Source organism: Erpetoichthys calabaricus, chromosome 3 (assembly GCF_900747795.2).
Source record: "Erpetoichthys calabaricus chromosome 3, fErpCal1.3, whole genome shotgun sequence".
NCBI lineage: Eukaryota > Metazoa > Chordata > Cladistia > Polypteriformes > Polypteridae > Erpetoichthys > Erpetoichthys calabaricus.
The window spans coordinates 305,758,908-305,778,428 of NC_041396.2; the positions used below are offsets into that span (position 1 = coordinate 305,758,908).

Here is a 19,521-nt window from a genome sequence, read left to right on the forward strand (position 1 = left end):
TTCATGAGGTAAGGAATATCATAATCATAAATGAGGAGAGTTGTGTCAAATATTTAAAATATTAAAATATGAGTTTGGATTAAAACATTGAAATATTCTCAATCGTAATACAAGTGTGTCCGTGGCAGGGAGTTCCTGTCCTGTCCTGTTCCTGTTGTTTCTGCGCCCAAAACTTCACCCAACAGACCCTTCCGGAAGCCCCCGACAGAGATGGCTGTTCTTCTCCAGTGTCCCACCTCCCCCAGTTTAATGGACTACACGACTTCAGAAGACTAATTTTATTGGGTCATCAGCGCACATCAATCATTCTTTATCTTATGGGTGCATTACATGGTGACCATCCTATTCCAGAATGGCGCGTGTACCACAACAGCACGTCCAGGTGGCACCAGTTCTGGACATGGTGGTAGTCCTGGCTTCCTCCTTCAACATCTTTTTACCGGCCGCTCTGCGACCCGCGAGGAAGGTAAAGACGCCATCTTTGGGTGATGACGAATGTCTCGCCTTGCTTGTGGATCCCCCTCATGACCCTTTCGAAAGCTTCTCAGGGGGGTCCCCCAGATCTCCAGTTGAGCCCGAGGACGTGGTGGCTCACTTCTTTTTCTTCTTTTCTTTCTTGCTTTTCCCCTCCTTGTCCTCCTGCTCTTTTTTCGCCTTCTTCTTCTCCTCCTTGAGTTCTTTGTACCTCCACTTGGGGGGCTCCAGGAAGTTTTTGTTCTTGGATTTCTTCTTTTTCTCCTTCTTCGGCGTGGGCTCTGGTGACCTGGTCACCTTGATCTCAGGTATGCAGCCCACTGGAAAGACGCTGTTGCGCCTCAGGATGCGGGTCGGGTAGAAGCCCCTGGTGCCCTGGGACGAGGTGACCGATATCATGCTGCCCCTGTGCCGGCTGTCCATGTTCAGGTTGGAGCAGGACGAGCTGAAGGTTATGGAGGGGCTGCGGTGTGTCACCGTGACGCTCTCCGCCTGCCTGCCTGGGTACATCTGGTAAATCTCGGGCACTGCCAGGCGCTTTTTCCCAATGGCCGGGGGACTGCTGGGGCACAGTGGCCGACACGCGGTGCAGATGAAGGGGCTGGCCAGGCTGGTGGTCATCCGGACCATGTGGTCAAGAACTCCATTGTCCTGGGGATCCTGAGGAAAGGTAATGGTAAAAGCAGAGCGTAGTTTTTGGGTAATCCTCTCCCCTCGACTGCGGACAGACATGGCTTTCTCTACCAGACTCTTCAGGTCGGGCCATTCGGGGACGTAGCGGTCACAAAACTGCTCGGCACACGGCCGCTCCAACAGGCGGCGCAGCTTGCGCAGGGTCTCAAAGCGGCCGGTGAGCAGGGCCCATTCTTTGGCCGTTTTGCCTCTGTAGTGGTCCACGGCGTTTATATCGGCACCTGCAAGGAGACAGCAAGATGGGGGGGGGGGGGGTTTGGTTATTTCTGGAAAGTGTGAGTAGCCCCTCCAACGGTACACGATTTTGGGGATTAGTAAGTGGGTCCACCAAGAGGAGGAACTTTGGCTGTGGACCATCTGGACAGATTGGGTGGAAGAATAAGTAACTGGAGGGTGGCATGACCTTCATAAGCCTGTCAGTTCAGTGGCTCATTTACAAAAGCCACCACAGGTATAATATCGATGCTCACTGCCACCTGCCCCAGTGCCATGCCACTGGAACCAACCATCTACACGGGCTACTTCTCCTTCACCACCACGTGGGCACACATGAACACCCAAAGCCACACATCGGCCTCTACACAGAATCCTGTAGGCAGTCTTGGTGCCCCCTGGCAAACTGAGACAGCAGGGTCAGATAGAAGGGACAGCAAACTCAGTGGGGGCACAGCACTCACCTGCCATGGCCAGGGCCGCCATGCACTCGTTACGTCCTTGCATGGCCGCCTTCATGAGGGCAGTGAAGCCACGGATGTCTCGCTTCTCGATGTCCACTCCTGTGTAGAAGTTGACAAGGTAGTTGACGATGGTGACGTGACCTGGAGGTGCAGACACAGAAACAGAAGGAGGTGGCATTAACTCAGGCTGGCCAAAGTGACGTCACTCGGTGGACACATCATCAACAGCGAGTCCGCCATGCTGTCTGCTCACTTGGGTCACAGGCTATTCTGTTCGCTGGTCTCCTGACTCCTGCTGGGTTTGAAACGGAGACGTGTGAAAAAGTAAAGGCACCCCATGAAATGTGCTTTCTCTTTTCTTTAGACATGTCTAAATGTGGGGACATAACAAACGTCACGCCACAGTCACACGTTGTAGTCCGTTGTGAAATTGAAAAGTGAAAAAGTAAGTGCGCCCCTCCATTAACTACTGCCTCAGATACCCCAAATTAGAATCAGGTGGAGCAGAGCTGAACCTGTCCTCTTATGTGGGCTCTGAAGTGTGTGCTGTCACCATGCCAAGGCCTTCAGAACAGAAGTTTCTAGAGAGGGGTCTACGAAGGCATGTGAAAAGATCGCCAAACAATTAGACATCAACCATTCCACTATCTGGGAGGTCACCTACAAGTGGAGGGGGCTACAAACAACATAATCAGCTTGTCCAGAGTAGGCCACCATTGGGCAACATGCCCACAACACCTGAGGGGGCACCGGTTATGAAAGATAAGGTGCTGTGGACACTGAGGGGCACCATTTTACATTGTGGTAACTAACGGGGGGTGGCTACTCCAGACAGACCCCCCTCCCTTGCTCCCCATCATCAAAGTGTGAATGTGAGCGAAAGGGTACAATTTGAAAATTCGAGGAATTGTTAAAGTTCCTGCAATTCCCCTTCTCCCATATCTGCTAACATGTTTCCTGGAATTCTTCCATGGTAGTAAATCTTCTTCCACCTCAGTCTCGATTTTAAAATCCAAGTCGCAGGGAGCGAGATCTGACGAATATGGGGGGGGGCATGGTGGGGGGCAAGCAACAGCCACATTGCTTTTGGTCAAAAATGCTTCAACTGACGATGCGGCATGTGCAGGGGTGCTGTCAAGGTTCAAAATGCAGGTTTGGGTGGGCGGATGTCCCCCCAGACTATCCGTGGGGTCAAAACTCTTCATGAACAAGTCCATCGGTGTCGAACAGCACAGTCATCAAATGTCCTCATGAAACTCCAAAGTGTGAATCATAGGGCGTAGGAGAACTGGGGGGCAGCCATTACGAAGGACATCAGGGAGGCTTAAGGACAGTTGGGGAGGAATAAAGGAGATGAGGAGAAAGATAACCCTAAGAGATTCTTTAATAGTAGAACATCAGTCAAGGAGGAGGTGAAGAGCATCAGGAATAGTAAAGGGGGATTAAAAGACAGGCCATGAAATAGCGGACCCTCTAAACTCACATTTGTCACAAGTGGAGAACATCCGAGCAGTAACAGGGACTACTAAGGAGCTGCTGAGGGAGAAACTGCAGAGAGAGAAGAGCTCCGCAGATTAAAGAGGCTGACATCCAACACATCAGCAGGATCTGATCAAATTTACCCTCAAGGCTAGCGAGTACAGATTGTAACAGACGGCCGGGACCCCCCTGAGCTGGCAGGATGGGAGAAGGCAGCTACTTTTGGACACCGCCTCCCCCAAGTCGCTAGATGGCAGCTCCCCTGGAGTGTAGCGTCCCGTGGGGCATCCTGGGACTTGGAGTTCGGTATCTCAATCCCTGTTGGGTGCCCCCCAGGGTGTGCTGTGAATGGACCTGGGGAGTCGTACCTCCCTCGTAGCCCAGACGTCCTTGCGAGTCACGAGGACGGACATCCGGGATGAAGTAAAATTAAAACTCAAGTTTTCCATCAAGCCAGTCACGTGGATGGAAGAGCAGAAACACTCTCGGGGTCGGGCGCTATAAAAACAGGAGTGCTGTGAACTCCAGCCAGCGAGCCGGAGATAAAGAGAGAGGAGAACTGCGCTTGTGATTTACTTGTCTGTTAAATTGTGGCTGTGGTGCTTGGAGAGAGGAAGAAGAAGAAGAGGAAGAAGAAGAAGATAAAGAAGAAGATGAAGAGGAGGATAAAGAAGAAGAAGATGAAGAGGAGGATAAAGAAGAAGAAGATGAAGAAATGGAAGAAGATGAAGAGGAAGAAGAAGAAGAAATGGAAGAAGATGAAGAAGAGGCAGGAGAAAAAATGGAAGAAGATGAAGAAGAGGAAGAAGAAGAAGTTTTACCTGGTGCCCTGAGGGTCTGTCTGTTGGGTTTAAAGGGGCAACAGTGACCTCTAGTGCCCACAAGATAGAAACCCTTGACGTGTATTATTAGGAAGTCACTGGGCACTGGAGAGACTCCCAAAGGGACTGGGAAATAACAAATATCATCCTGTTATATGACAAGGGTGACGGGGCAGATCAGAGCAACTAGAGGACAGTAAGATTAACATGAAACATCGCAGGAGAATGAATGGAAGGAATTAATAAACAGCGTTGTGCCTAATTAACAAAGGATGACACCAGACAGGGTGGCCATGAATTAAGATGTCCTCTGATGTAGAAAATTTCTGTTCCCCTCCTTTACAGAAAACCTTCTCACATCTCTGCCCGACTCAGGTGACTTACCCGCCTGGGCAGCGATCATCAGGGCCGTGTTGCCATCATTGTCCTGGTGGTTGACGTTCACAAAGGGACATCGGCTTAGGTCAGTGACAATGTCCTCAAAGCCTTTGTAGCACGCGACCATGAGGCCATTCTGCATGGAAAGAAGATAAGCTGAGGTGACAAGCAAGCTGGGCCGTGTCTGTCACTTGTGTCACCTGAGCGGCTGTGGTCACTTTTGTCTGGAACTACTCCATACATGACTCTGTTGCTACTCTGTATATATATATATATATATATATATATATATATATATATTGTCACACACGTGAGATTAGGAGGCAGTCAAAGAGCCTAAAGGTGAGTGAAATATCGCGAGATATGGGTGTCACATGGTGCTTACCTAAATCTCTTTTCTTTACAGAAAACCAGAGGAAAAATAATTGCCCTGATTCCGGGTTCAAGATGGCCGCCGATTACATCACTTCCGGCCATCTCCACTAACCTCACTTCCGACTCTGCAATATCACATCACTTCCGACTCCTCCTGATGATGTTATTTCCGGTTCTTGTTTTGATGCCAACCATTTCCTTTTCCCATAATCCTTTCTGTATTTAAACAACCATGTTTCAATAGTAAAAGGGTCATTTGTTCTGAATTTAAAAAGACTTGTGATCACTTCTTCTTTTGGATATTGTCTTAGGGCAATATACGGGGACGGTCCCCAAACCTTTTTTTGTGTCTTTTGGACTTATTTTTGGAAAAAACTTTACTATATATATATATATATATATATATATATATATATATATATATATATATATATATATATATATACTGTATATATATATATATATATATATATATATGTAAATAGTATACATCGTACAGTGTATGTACATATAGTTTTATATATAGCATATATAGTACAGTATATATATAATTTTTATAGGGGGCACAGAAAAATAAACTGTAATCATAAATGGGTTTGTGAGAGCAGCCAATAGGAAGGTTTTAAATCCAGAAGGAGTGACATCAATGTTTAGCTCAGTGGTTCTCAATCTGTGGGGCGCGCCCCCAGTAACAAAAAAGGGGCGTGAATGTTGCCATATGCGGCGTAATTGCACTATTCGTAGGGAAATTTTAAACTTGTATCAGTGTATCGGCGGAAAAAATATAGGAATACATTTTATTAGGGTTTCAAAAAAACGTTGGTGTGGCCCGATTAAAACTGTTATGAAAACTCAAGTCACAAATACTTAAAGGTTGAGAAACGCTGCTGCAGTGTGGCAAATGGACACACAAAAACATCCACCTGCACTGGAGGTCCTAGGGGTCCCACTCATTCCTGAGCTGCAGGTCCCTAAAGCCAAGTAACGTGACGTGACATGACGTGACATGCTCTAATCCAGTGTCTGTTAACTTTTATGGTGCTGCCACACAGATTTTAATCTTTCTTTCTTTCTTTCTTTCTTTCTTTCTTTCTTTCTTTCTTTCTTTCTTTCTTTCTTTCTTTCTTTCTTTCTTAGCTACGGTATCATTCTAAGATGGGCTCAAATCTAAGAAATCAATGTAGACTCAGGCGTTAACATTTGCAGTGCACCATCTGTTGGAATGTGTTTTGTAATGCGTGCTGTCAACAAATGGTGCATCACAAACATTAACACTGCTTTAACAAATCCCATACTGAATGACGTATACCAGAGACATATCAAATGTATTTGTCCAATAGATGGCACATTACAAACATTTTTACTAATCAGATGTATTAGTATGAAACATGTTGACCAGAAGGTTCCCTAGCATAAGTCAAACTGTGTTTCCCACTGGTGATTACTACACACATTCAGGAATTGTTTGGTTCTTGTGCCCTGACCTATTATATAGTGCCTTACATCTATCTATCTATCTATCTATCTATCTATCTATCTATCTATCTATCTATCTATCTATCTATCTATCTATCTATCTATCTATCTATCTATCTATCTATCTATCTATTATATAGTGCCTTACATCTATCTATCTATCTATCTATCTATCTATCTATCTATCTATCTATCTATCTATCTATCTATCTATCTATCTATCTATCTATCTATCTATTATATAGTGCCTTACATCTATCTATCTATCTATCTATCTATCTATCTATCTATCTATCTATCTATCTATCTATCTATCTATCTATCTATCTATCTATCTATCATATAGCTCCTTTCATGTCTATCTACATAGCCAGCTGTGGGTCATTCTCCCTGCCACGCAAACGTGGCACATTTTGGTAAGATGAGACATATCAGCTACCCTTCCATTGACATCCAGCTCCATGGCATCTTCGGGTGACACTTCTCTCTGCAGTCTTTCCTGCAGTGCCAGCGTGTCATTCTGGGCACACGCCTGGTAAATCGTATCCGCCGCCACTCTGTTCTTGTTGCCTTCCAGCTCATAGTCGGGGTACACCGAGTCATCGGAGAGGATGCTGATGTTGTCCGAGTCCCAGTGGGTGGTCTCCGAGCTCTCGGCACAGTCCTCCTCGTCCTCCTCGCACCTCCACTCCTCATTGGAGTCATTTCTGCCTGTCATGCGGCTCTTCTCAGGTGGGCAGAGGTCACGTGGGTCAGACGAAGGGTCACAGCATCACCCACTGTGGGAGAAAAACAGCAATGTTGGTTATTGAGTAAGACTTAGCCTCAGTTCTACAGTTGTAACCAAGAAAACGTCAATAGATGTTTAAGATGAGACGTTTGTGTAAATATCCCAAGGTTCATCACCATGAAATCAAATCTGTAACGCCACTAAGACCAAAGCACTAAATCTGTCACCAGGGATGGATTCCACATCCAAAGGTCCCTGGGCCTAATGAGACGGCCAGAAAGTGTGCTGCTCATCCAAAAGGTGATGCTCAGGTGAATTAATAGAACATCAAACACAAGCTAACAACTCCAGTAGATGAGACCACCTCTGCTACCCACTTAAGACGACTTAAAATCAAAAGAATCAATGGAGGTGTTACGACTGGGAGTCCCAAGCACTAAACAGTTCACAAAAATGTCCACTAGAGGGGGATATCCTGCCAAACCCTGGCCCTTCATTACCAAGGAACCACCAGGAACTTTGGGAGACCCTCAGAATTTATTGGGCAGTTTCTCACAGTAATTGGCAGGGGGGCCCCTCCTCTTGGGGGACCATCCACAAAACACATGGAATGTCACAGAGGCAGCTGACATACATAAACAAAATTAAAAACAAAGAAATAAAAATGAAAAATGCACATAATTTAAAAAAGTAATATAAACATAAATGACACAATCACAAATGAACAAAACAGACATAAATCCTGGGGGGTCAAGTCTGCAATATATATATATATATATATATATATATATATATATATATATATATATATATATATATATATATATATGTATATATATATATGTATATATATATATATATATATATATATATATATATATATATATATATATATATATATATATATATATATGTATATATATATATATATATATATATATATATATATATATATATATATATATATATATATACTGTATATACATATGAAATATAAGAATAGACCTCAGCATCAACTTCTGCAGTGCACCATCTGTTGGAATGGAGAGACTCACTCTCCAGGATCACCTGAGGTTTGTAATACCACTCCAGGCTGAGAAGCAGAACTGGCACTGATCACGTCCTACTCTGTGCCCTCCACAGTGCCAAGAACACACCCAGGGAGTGAAAGCTGACTCCGCCCCTTCCGGTCCACCGCCAATAAGTCTCAAGGCAGGAGGCGTCATCCTGTGATCAGAGCATCCTGCGGGATGTGTTTCTGTCCTTGTATCCTACCATCAAAGAGCATATCGTTTAAGCCCTGAGAGGTAACCTGACTTTGTTTTTGATTATTTCATCTCCATCATGGAACGTCTGTTTGTTTGCAGTTTGCAGCAAGAATTAAATAGGTTGGCTCCGCAAGATTTACTTCCTCTGAATAGTTGTTCCTAAATCAGCGACAGTATGTTTTAATGCAGGCAGCAATAAAATGCGCTGCAGTTGTCATTCCAACAGATGGCGCATCACATGTTTCTGATGTGCCATCTGTTAGAATGACAACTGCAATGCATTTTACTACTACAAATGATTGTGATGCGCCATCTGTTAGAATAACAAATACAATGCATACAGTATGTCTCTGTTAGCTGCAATTTGGCATGGGATATGCTAAAGCAGTGTTACTGTTTGCGATGTTTTGTATGTGGGAATGACAAATGCAATGCATGTGTCTCTCTTATGTGCCAATTGGTGTGGGAGTCATAAAAGCAGCATTAATGTTTGTGATGCGCCATCTGTTGGAGTGACAAATGTAATGCATTGTATTGACGCTAATGTTTGTGATGTGCCACCTTTTGGAGTGACAGAGACCTAGCGTTTGGATGGACACACAGACACAGAAACACTTGTCCACAGGGTGGCACTATAAACCAATGCCTCTTCTCTTCCTTCCACGTCAGGCCGGATGATTGACAGCCTTACCTCCTGGAGGTGTCATCATCGAGGAGCCGTGTCACATCAATGATGTCATTTATTTTCCCCCTTCGTTTATACGTCATGCCTGCATGTTTTCAGGTATAGGAGGTTTGCCTTTGGGTGCCCCTACTCTTTAGCCTTGTTTGTGTGTTTTATTCATTTTTTTCCTTCACAGTGGTGTAGTCGGCAGGATCTATGAAGATTTCCAAGATGAGACAATTCCAGGATGTCGTGACATCTATACCAGGCCAGGGCAGTGCTCAGTGCTCAAATTCCAGACGGGAGAGCAACGGACGCAGCTTGCCAAAGTGGGCACGTGTGGAATGGCTGATGGGACCGCGCCAGGTATTGCTGCCACTACATCCTGATGAGGATGTTTCAAGCATATCTCCTTAGTCTTACTTTCCTTTTCTTAGGTCGTGCTCAGCACAGGACCACCACAAGGTTGTGTTCTTAGCCCACTGCTGACCCCCCAACGACTATTTAACAAACATCAGCACTAAGCTCATCATCACAACTCTGGTGGGTCTCAAAAAGAATGAGGAGGCGGCAGACGTGGAGGAGGTGGTGCGTCTCGCTGACTGGTGCAACAAGCAACGAGTGTGGAGCTCACGTGTTCTCCTTGTTTCATGTGGATGGTCCAGTGCCCTCCCACAGTCCACAGACAGTCGGGTGGGGTGCATTGGCATCGTTACGTTAGCCTGTGTGTGTGTGTGTGTGTGTACTCACCCTGTGATGGACTGATATCTTGTCTAGCCATTCACACTGCCCCAGATGACCCTTCTCAGGATATCTCAGGTGTGTTTAGAAAATGGATGGATGGATGGGTGGATGGATGGATGGATGGATGGATAAATTGATAAATGGATGGATGGATGAATTGATGGATGGATAGATGGATGGATAAATTGACAGATGGATGGATGAATTGATGGATGGATGGATAAATTGATGGATGGATGGATGGATGGATGAAGTGATAGATGGATGGATCGATGGATGGATGGATGGATGAATTGATGGATGGATGGATGGGTGGATGGATGAATTGATGGATGGATGGATGAATGGATGGATGGATAAATTGATCAATGGATGGATGGATGGATGAATTGATGGATGGATGGATGGATGAATTAATTGATGGATGGATGGATGGATGGATGGATGGATGGATGGATGGATGGATGGATGGATAAATTGATGGATGGATGGATGGATGGATGGATGGATGGATGGATGGATGGATGGATGGATGGATGAACTGATGGATGGATGGATGGATGGATGGATGGATGGATGGATGGAATAAAATAAGTGTCAGAATGGAGTGAACACAGGGAATGCATGCTAACATGAAGTCTGTGGAGTTGAGAGGCATTGAGCCTGAAGGCCTTTAGCCCACCTGGATGGACCCCTTTGGGGCTCAGCTGTACCTAAGGGTGCCCAGCTGACCCTGAAATCAGAACGATGCCACTGGTGCTCCATTTGCAATATTGAGATGGTCTGTGGTGGGAATCAATTGCACAGGACATCTGGAGTGACTCGTTGAGAAGCTTAGTGACAGGAAATAATAAGCAACCGTGGCCTTCAATGGAGGGGCAGCTTTAAGACCCTTCTCTTGTTCTTTATTGCGTTCTGTTATTTTATTTTATTCTGGGACCTTTTGGTTTTATTTTGGTTGGGTCCTCTTCTTCATCAGAGGGCAAGGGTCTGGCTGCAGACCCCCTTTCAGTGCCAGGCCTCAGAGTTTTCTTTATTCCTTCACTTCTGCTGCGTTCTAAATCGCTCGCCATCCCCAGGGAGCCATCAGGTTAGGCGTCTCCTTATTTGGTTCTTTAGCCTTTAATCGCAGTGCCGTATTTTTTTTTTTTCATTTTTTAGTATTATTTATAATTTTTTTCCACGGCGTCTCCTTCATTCAGTTCTGAACCCCCCCCAAAACAAACACCCCTTTTAAATTCATCGTGTGACAGGAGGCAGGTTCCTCTCCGGCTCCTCAGTCCAGGCGGCTGTTTTAATTAACGCGGCGCGACTATTTATTTTATTTTATTTATTTTTTATTATTTTTTTCCACTCATCACACGAGGAGTGCCAAATCCGAGAGGAATTTCTCCTCAGAAGTGACTTCAAATGGAAATCTTTCAAAGGCTCTCGGCGCCGCTCACTTTGATGTCCTGCACAACCTGTTTGTCAAGACGAAGCGCTGGCTGCAGGCGCGAGAGAGCAGATGTGTCCGAAAACGCGATGACCGGTGAGACCACTCGCCAGCCGTTTCTACCGCCTTGCCACCGACTTTTAAGTGTGCGCCGCCTGGCGGTTAGACGCCCTGTGTCACATTGTGCGACTTTTCCAGCCTTCTTTGACATAAACTTACCGAGTCGTAGCGCCCTCTTGTGGCCGCCAGTCAGGTGGTCTGACAGCATCAGCAAAGTGAAGCAGGCGTAGGGGCGGCTCGTGTGTGTCGGGGCGCTGACGAGCAGTGAGCACTTGGTCATAAGTACAACAGGGGACGTGCGGTCAGGGGAGGCGACATCATGAAAAGTAAGAAAACTAATAATGACAACATAAAACAAACGTGTCCACTGGTCTGTTTTTGTTCATTTTTATAGTCAAAATCGGTGAATTGGCGTATTTCCTGTTCAAATACAGCGGCGACGAGTCTCACCTCACCTCGGACTGCGCTCTGGTCACACACGGGGTTGACGCGTGCAATTGACGCATGCGTGTTGTTGTCTCTCTGTATTTTGCCAATATAATATTTGCAGACACGTTTATTATACACCCTGACTTTCCTCAGTCTGGCTAATATCTTTAATGAATGTGTGTGACATATTTAGTTTCGCTGATTGGACATAAAACCGCAGCGAAAAGGCACGAGGTGAGCGAGGCTGACAGTACCGTGGCACCCTGAAGGGGGCGCATGTGAGCCGAACAGGTGCTGTTGCTGCAGTTCTTCTCCGCAGAGGCGCCGATATATTAGCGACATCAGAAAGTCAAGTGCACTGCAGCGGACCGTTTATTATTATTATTATTATTATTATTATTATTATTATTATTATTATTATTATTATTATTATTATTATTATCACCACGCTTTATATTAACTTCACCTGTTTGTTGTCTGGTACAAATCTTGTAATCGATATTTAACCCACTTCCTATTGTCCAAATGACTTGAAATTTTGCACACTAACTCACTTCCGACGACAATACACGAATCAATAATCAGTTTTACTAATTGATTAATTAATCCATGTTAATTAAGAAATGAAATTTTCATATGAAGGATAGTTCAATATTTCACCAATAGATGGCGCTAGTAACGGATAGAACTATATCATCTTAACGGATAGAACTAAAACAAACCCAAGACTAAAAAGTTGAAAATAATACATATATTAAAAAATACTTTTTAAAAAACATGCTTATATTAAATTAAAAAGTGTACTCAAAAGTAAAAAATAAGTCTCTCATACATTTCTCTGACCTCTCAAATTTAACAAGTGATAACAGCAAATTATACAGCTGCAGTCATGAAAGCATGAAGTTAAACCGCAGTATAAAGAGCACCCTGGTAAGGAACAACACAACACTGGACAGCCCGTTGGATGGACCAATCAGGACTCGGGAATTGTGGCCCCGCCCTCATGAGCTTTTGAAAAGCTCTAAATAGTTGAAGTTGTTTGATTCAGAGCTGGTTGCTCCGTTAGGGGACAGAGGTGGCCGCCAAGGGCACTGTCACCCTGTGTTTGCTGGGGCAGTTTATGAAACTTAAGGGTCACGTGCTGCAGGAATTCATCCATCCATCCATTATCCAACCTGCTATATCCTAACACAGGGTCACAGGGGTCTGCTGGAGCCAATCCCAGCCAACACAGGGGGCAAGGCAGGAAATAAACCCCAGGCAGGGTACCAGCCCACCACAGGGCACACACACACACGCACACCAAGGGACAATTTAGAATCGCCAATCCACCTAAGCTGCGTGTCTTTGGACTGAGGGATGAAACCAGAGTACCCGGAGGAAACCCATGCAGACACAGGGAGAACATGCAAACTCCACACAGGGAGGACCCGGGAAGTGAACCCAGGTCCCCAGGTCTCCTAACTGCGAGGCAGTAGCGCTACCCACTGCGCCACCGTGCCGCCCTGCAGGAATTCAGGGGTCTCCATTTATGTACTGTAACTCAAGGGGTTGCATAGTCCAGAATCTCTGCACAATGTCACATTATGGGCACCAAGGGGTGCCATTTTGGTAAGCCAAGGGGTGCTTGCTTCAGACACTGAGGGGGAATCGCCATCCTCACAGTCTAATAATGTTGAATGTCTGCTGTTGCTCAAGTGGCACTTACTCCAGACCTCTATGCCAAACCTTCCATCTGTGCGTTGGACACCAAGGGCCACCGTGTTGGTAACTCCATTGTTTGGACACCAAGGAGGTGGCCTAAGGCTCCATAACATAACATTCTTGTGTGCCTAATGGGCCCCCGCCTGAAACACTGGTTTCGTATAATCTTGTATACTTTTTCTATTGATAAAATGAATTACATTTTTCATTCCAACAGAATGCACATCACAAGCATTTTTAGTGATAAAATGCATTGCATTTGTCATTCCAACATATCATACATCACTTACTTCAGCACTGCTTTTACGAATCCCATACCAAATGGCAAAGAACTGACACATATGCATTGCATTTGTCATTCCAACAGGGGGCACATCACAAACATGAACACTGCTCCTACAAATCCCATATCAAATGACCTATAACAGAGACATGTGAATTGCATTAGCTCTTCTAGCTTTGCAACATCCACAAGGGCGACTTCCACCAGTCTGAATTTGTGTTCAGTGATTTGGCTGTTTAACAGCCCGTTTATACTTATCGCTGCCACAAGAGACCATTAGGGTGTGCATGTGATGTAACATTAGGAAGCTTTTCTTCACACAGAGAAGTGCAGACACTTGGAATAAGTGAGCAATGTAATGTGGTGGACAGGAGGACTTTAGGGACCTTCAGATCTTGACTTGATGTTATTTTGAAGGAATTCAGTGGACCAGACTGGTGGTGTTTGGTGCGCTGAGTGGCCGTTTGTCATCTGGATTGTTCTAACATCCTTATATTTGCACCCGTAGACTTGTGTCTGTGAGGTGATGTCTGCTGTGACGCCCCCTACTGGTCAGACAATGTATTTATCTGTTATAGATAGATAGATAGATAGATAGATAGATAGATAGATAGATAGATAGATAGATAGATAGATAGATAGATAGATAGATAGATACTTTATTAATCCCAAGGGGAAATTCACAATTTATAGACTGTCTCTCTGTCTAACAGCTGATTCTGAATCAAGCAGGAACAGAGCGATGACAGAGTGGGCTTTCAAATGACCCCCTCACTCTTCAGAGATTTTAACTTAAAAGTTTTTATAACTAAGCCATTGTGTGCAGCTGCTGTTTGTCTTTAACGGCCCCTGGGTTTTGGTCACACTGGGATTTTACTTACAGCCCACCCACAGCTGGGGTCCTTATTGACAATTCGGCAAACTTCCACAAATGCTGGCCCTACTCTCTTCTGTCGAGCGCCGCTTGTTGAAATGAAAAGTCATCAATATTAAAGAAAAAGGCACTTGTTGCATCTACCATATAAAATGAGGACACTTCCCGTCATTTAATTGAAATTCGTATTTCTGATATTAAACAAACGTGTAGGTGTGACGTTCTCGTCTTTGGTTATTACAACAAGAGTCTTCTGGAAGAAGGTAAACTTAATAAAACACCTCCATGTAATTAGATAAAGTCGCCCAATTAATCCAAATGTGAAGATCTAATGTGCGGCTCACTTTACCAGTCATAAAGTAGAAAAATCACCGAGTCCTACCCTTAATATTTTATATATGTATGTATGTATATCTACTGTATATACAGGGCTCAAGAAAATGAAGGGGACCCTTAAATCAAATATCAGATCTCGAGTTATTCGAGTGTTGAATCTTCACTGAGTAACGCGCTGGAATTCATGGAGACGCAACGACGGTCGATGGAAACCAAAATCACCGACCCACTGCGGGCAAAACCAAAAACTGAAATGCCAGGCTGACCCAAGTCACATGAATTTCATGACGGCACCTCAGTATGGCCCACTATCTATAGACCCCCGAGAATATCGCTTGATGACACGGCGGGTGGCAGACCACCATGGGTGAGCTCTACTTGGTGGACCGACACGTGACGTCCCGGAGGTGCTCAGATGGCCTCAGGGTGGCATGAATGCCTTTGTCTTTCAGGTGCTGCCTACACACTCTGGCCACATGAGGCCGGGCATTGTCCTGCCCCAGGAGGAGCCCAGCAGTGCCCACTGCACCAGCCTAAGGCCTGACATCGGCTCTGAGGATTTCATCCTGGTACCTAACAGCACTCATGTGTGCTGTCATCTAGCAAGTTGAGGTCTGTATGTCCCTCCCAAGGATATGCCCACCCAGACCACCACTGACCCATCGCCAATCCGGTTCATGCTGGATGATATTGCAGGCTGCCTAATGTTCACCATGGCATCTCCAGACTCTTTCAAGGCTGTCACGTGTGCTCTCTGTAAAGACAAGGGGGCCAATTGTGGTATTCTCTAGCGAATGCCAATCGAGCTGCATGGTGATGGGCTGTGAGCACAAGACCCACTAGAGGATGGCAGGCCCTCGTGCCACCCTTTTGGAGTCAGTGACAGTTATGGTCAGAAACAAGCACCCCGGTAGCCAGCTGGTGGTCACTTTGTAGGGCTCTGGTGATGCCCCTCCTGCCCCTCCTCAGTCCTGCTGTGAGGCTGTGCAGCTCTCCTCATGTAACATCTAATCTCCTGGTGTCTCCTCCATGCTCTTGAGACTGTGCTGGGTGACACAGATAGCACATATAGGTGTGCCACCCTGGAGGAGCTGTGCCACCTGAATCAATGGCAGGGAGCGCCTCATGATACCAGAAGTGACAAGGACACGAGCAAAAGAAGAATCAGTCGGGAAGGATAAGGAGATGGCAACTGTCTGAGGCCACCACTCCCTTTATGGGGGGAAGGGGTCCTGCTGTGGCATCCCCAGGTCACCTGTTGTCACTTTCATTTGTGCTTCCCACGTGGACACATTGATGTCCTTGAAGCTTCATTGACTTGCTGTTAGACTGTCATGATTAAGTGGTCCCCTCATTCACTCCTTACTAGCTTATATAGCACCTTGCGTTGGTGCTCGCTGTCTATAAAATCTCCCCATTGTCTTGCTAGCTGGTAAAGCAGTATTGATTGATTGATTGATTGATTGATTGATTGATTGATTGATTGATTGATTAATTGTTCTGTTCAGGCAGCCTCCCTCCACATTGCAACACACTCCAGTCCACAAAAGGCAGCCACTTAAATAACCAACTCGGCCTAAGAATTAAACAAATACGTCATGTAGTCCCCCGTGCCCGCACACGCTCTTGTAACATGCGACACCCTTAAAGCCGCTTTTATAACTTAAAAAGTCCTGCTGTCTGATTGGACCTGTAGAAACGAGGGGAGGTCTTTACTGAGCTAACAGGGTCCCTGATGTAAAAGCTCATCTACTCGTAGGGCTGACGTTTGTATCCAAGGTGACTTACTTCCATCTGACGCAGAATCCGTTTCATTCCTTTTGTTTACTTTCTAATTGGCAGGTGAAGTGACCCATCTTGTAAGTTGGTGAGGTACATCGATTTATTATTATTAAACCATATTATTTGGCCACTCCTGTCTCCAAAGCGACTTACAATATCTGACAGACACAATCAGTTCCATTTCTTTTGTTTTTGCAGATGGAGCCCAGGCAGGTGAAGTGGCTCACTCAGGGGCACACAGTTGGTGTCAGCAGTGGGATTTGAACTCACAGCCTCAGGATTTGAGGTCCAAAGCCTTAACTGCTACACCACAGACAGACTGATAGAAGTGAACTGAAGTATGTGATATATTCATAATTATAAGGCTGACATCACTAACAACATTTAGGACGTCCTCATGGGTGCATTTGTGTCAGCAGTGGGATTTGAACCCATTCCTACTCCAGTGAACTATATAATATATTAACAATTATAAGGCTGACACCATTATGAAGCACATCTAACGACACGTAGGACAGGCTTATTGGTGTCAGTAGTGGGATTTGAACCTAAAGCCTTAGGGACCAAAGCCTTAACCACTATGTCACTCTGCCTGCCAATGTCACCTGGCTGACATGTTTATCCAAGGTGACTTACAAGTGAGAGATGCGGTCAGATCCATTCCTTTTGTTTTCTTTGCTTTTGGAGCTCAGGCAGGTGAAGTGACTCACTCAGGGTCACACAGGTGGTGTCAGCAGTGGGATTTGAACCCCCAACCTCAGGGCTCGAGGTCCAAAGCCTTCGCCACTACATCACCACATCTGCCCAATCAGATGAGCTGGATGAAAAAGCACATGCAGGGGAGTCAGGGGCACACCTGGGCATGTCAAAGAGGCACTCATCCCATCTCTATATAGCGCCTTTCATTGCTCATCATGTTTTGTAAACTTTAAGTCTTGTTCGAAAGGGGGGGGGGGTGGTCACAGTGTGAAGGTATTTCTGGCTCCCAGTAGAGCTCACACATGCCTGTCTCACTCTGTTTCTTTTCTAGTGGATGTGTGTTTGGTCTTTTTTGTGGGCACACGCTACCCATCTTGTGAGTTGGTGAGGTATATCGATTTAATTTTATTATTATTATTACGTTTTATTATTTGGCCACTCCTGTCTCCAAAGTGACTTATAATATCTGACAGACACAATCAGCTCCATTTCTTTTGTTTATCCTGATGGAGCCCAGACAGGTGAAGTGACTCACTCAGGGGCACACGGGTGGTGTCAGCAGTGGGATTTGAACTCACAGCCTCAGGATTTGAGGCCCAAAGCCTTAAGTGCTGCACCACATGGCCCAGGCAGACCGATGGAAGTGAACTGAAGTATGTGATATATTCACAATTATAAGGCTGACACCATTATGAAGCACATCCAATGACATGTAGGACAGGCTCATTGGTGTCAGCAGTGGGATTTGAACCCACAGCCCCAGGGATGAAAGCCTTAACCACTATGTCACTCTGCCTGCCAATGTCACCTGGCTGACACATTTATCCAAGGTGACTTACAAGTGAGAGATGTGGTCAGTTCCAATCCTTTTGTTTTCTTTCCCATTGGAGCTCAGGCAGGTGATGTTTCTTGCTCAGGGTCACACTGTGTCAGATTTGAAATCCAAAGCCTTAAGTGCTACACCACACCTGCTTGTGTGTCTTATTGGCTCTCTCACGTCTAGGTCTCTATTATATAGCGCCTTTCATCTCTGTCTCTCTCTGTCCATCTAGGCAGTGTGGCACACTGGTTACGGCTCTGCACTCTATAGCCCAAGGTTGTGTGGTCAGATCCCACTGCTGCCACCACTGTGTGACTCACTTCACCTGCCTGGGCTCCAATTGAACAAACAGTAGTAATGGAACCGATTGACTCTCGTAAATGCAAAACAATACGTTCAAAAAGTTGGACGAGGGGACTAGACATGGGGTGGGGGGCACGGGGTCTTAACCAAGCTAACTGATCCTCTAGAGCTGATCCGAGGTGGTCTGAGGTGAACTCACAGAAGCCACTGAAGCTCTCTGGATGCCCACAGTCGTACAGAAGGTGGGCAGCCATAGAGGTAAGGCAGACCACCTCCAAATGTGTCTTTGGCAGGTGGACCCTTAGGGTTGGATATTCAAATCCCCCTAATGACACCTGTGTGACCCCGAGCAGGTCACTTCACCTGCCTGTGTTCCACTTAGAAACCAATTGAATCTGAAATGCTGTAAGTCGCCTTGGATGAAGGTGTCACTCTAATATCTTTTATATGGCGCCTTTCTTCTCTATCTATCTCTCTAGCTCAACAGTGTGATGGACGCGTTAAGACTTTGGACTTCAAACGCCGAGGTTGTGGGTACAAATCCCACTACTGACACCACAGTGTGACCCTGAGTGAGCCACTTCCCCTCCCTGTGCTCCAATAGGAGAAACAGAAGGAATGTCACCAATTGCATGTCAGATGTTGTCCTGGTTAAAGGTGGCAGCCCCACTATGCCACCTTCTTCAGCCCTGTTGGTATTTTTGGCTGCTTGAATGAGATAAACAACCTGCCACACCCTGCTTAGCTGAGAGCATCCCCAATCCTGTGACAGGGACGCTGTGATGTCTTGACCCTGATGTATGCCACCTGCCCTCCATGCCCGCCTCTTCAGGCCAGTCTAATTCACTAAGCACTTGCCCTAATGCCCACTGCTCTGGCACTCAGCAGTGCAGTTGTGCCCCTCATTTATACTTAGAAGAGTAAAAACTGAAAAGTCGCTCACCCAAGAGCCCGAGCAGCAGCAGCGACGTCCCTCTGCCTCCTGAAGCCACCGAGGTGCTAAAGAAAGAGCACCTT

At 45.7% G+C, this 19,521-nt stretch overlaps 1 protein-coding gene across 1 annotated transcript; it reads right to left on the reverse strand.

Annotated features, from left to right (window-relative positions):
• Nucleotides 1–263: 263 nt before the first annotated feature.
• Nucleotides 264–19,521, reverse strand: ankrd33ab (ankyrin repeat domain 33Ab). Its single transcript, XM_051925387.1, has 5 exons — nucleotides 19,448–19,521; nucleotides 6,813–7,152; nucleotides 4,529–4,658; nucleotides 1,845–1,985; nucleotides 264–1,388 (listed from the first exon to the last, which is right to left on the reverse strand). Exons 2-5 carry the CDS (start codon nucleotides 7,089–7,091, stop codon nucleotides 592–594), a joined length of 1,347 nt encoding a protein of 448 aa, XP_051781347.1. The 5' UTR covers nucleotides 7,092–7,152; nucleotides 19,448–19,521; the 3' UTR covers nucleotides 264–591.

Bases quoted from the DNA above. Each gene is read 5' to 3' on its own strand.
- ankrd33ab (XM_051925387.1), bottom strand. From the start codon at position 7,091: ATGACAGGCAGAAATGACTCCAATGAGGAGTGGAGGTGCGAGGAGGAC. The intron at 1,986-4,528 runs GTAAGTCACCTG...CTGCACCTCCAG, and splicing joins GATGATCGCTGCCCAGGCGG to GTCACGTCACCATCGTCAAC. The intron at 1,389-1,844 runs GTGAGTGCTGTG...GTCTCCTTGCAG, and splicing joins GGCGGCCCTGGCCATGGCAG to GTGCCGATATAAACGCCGTG.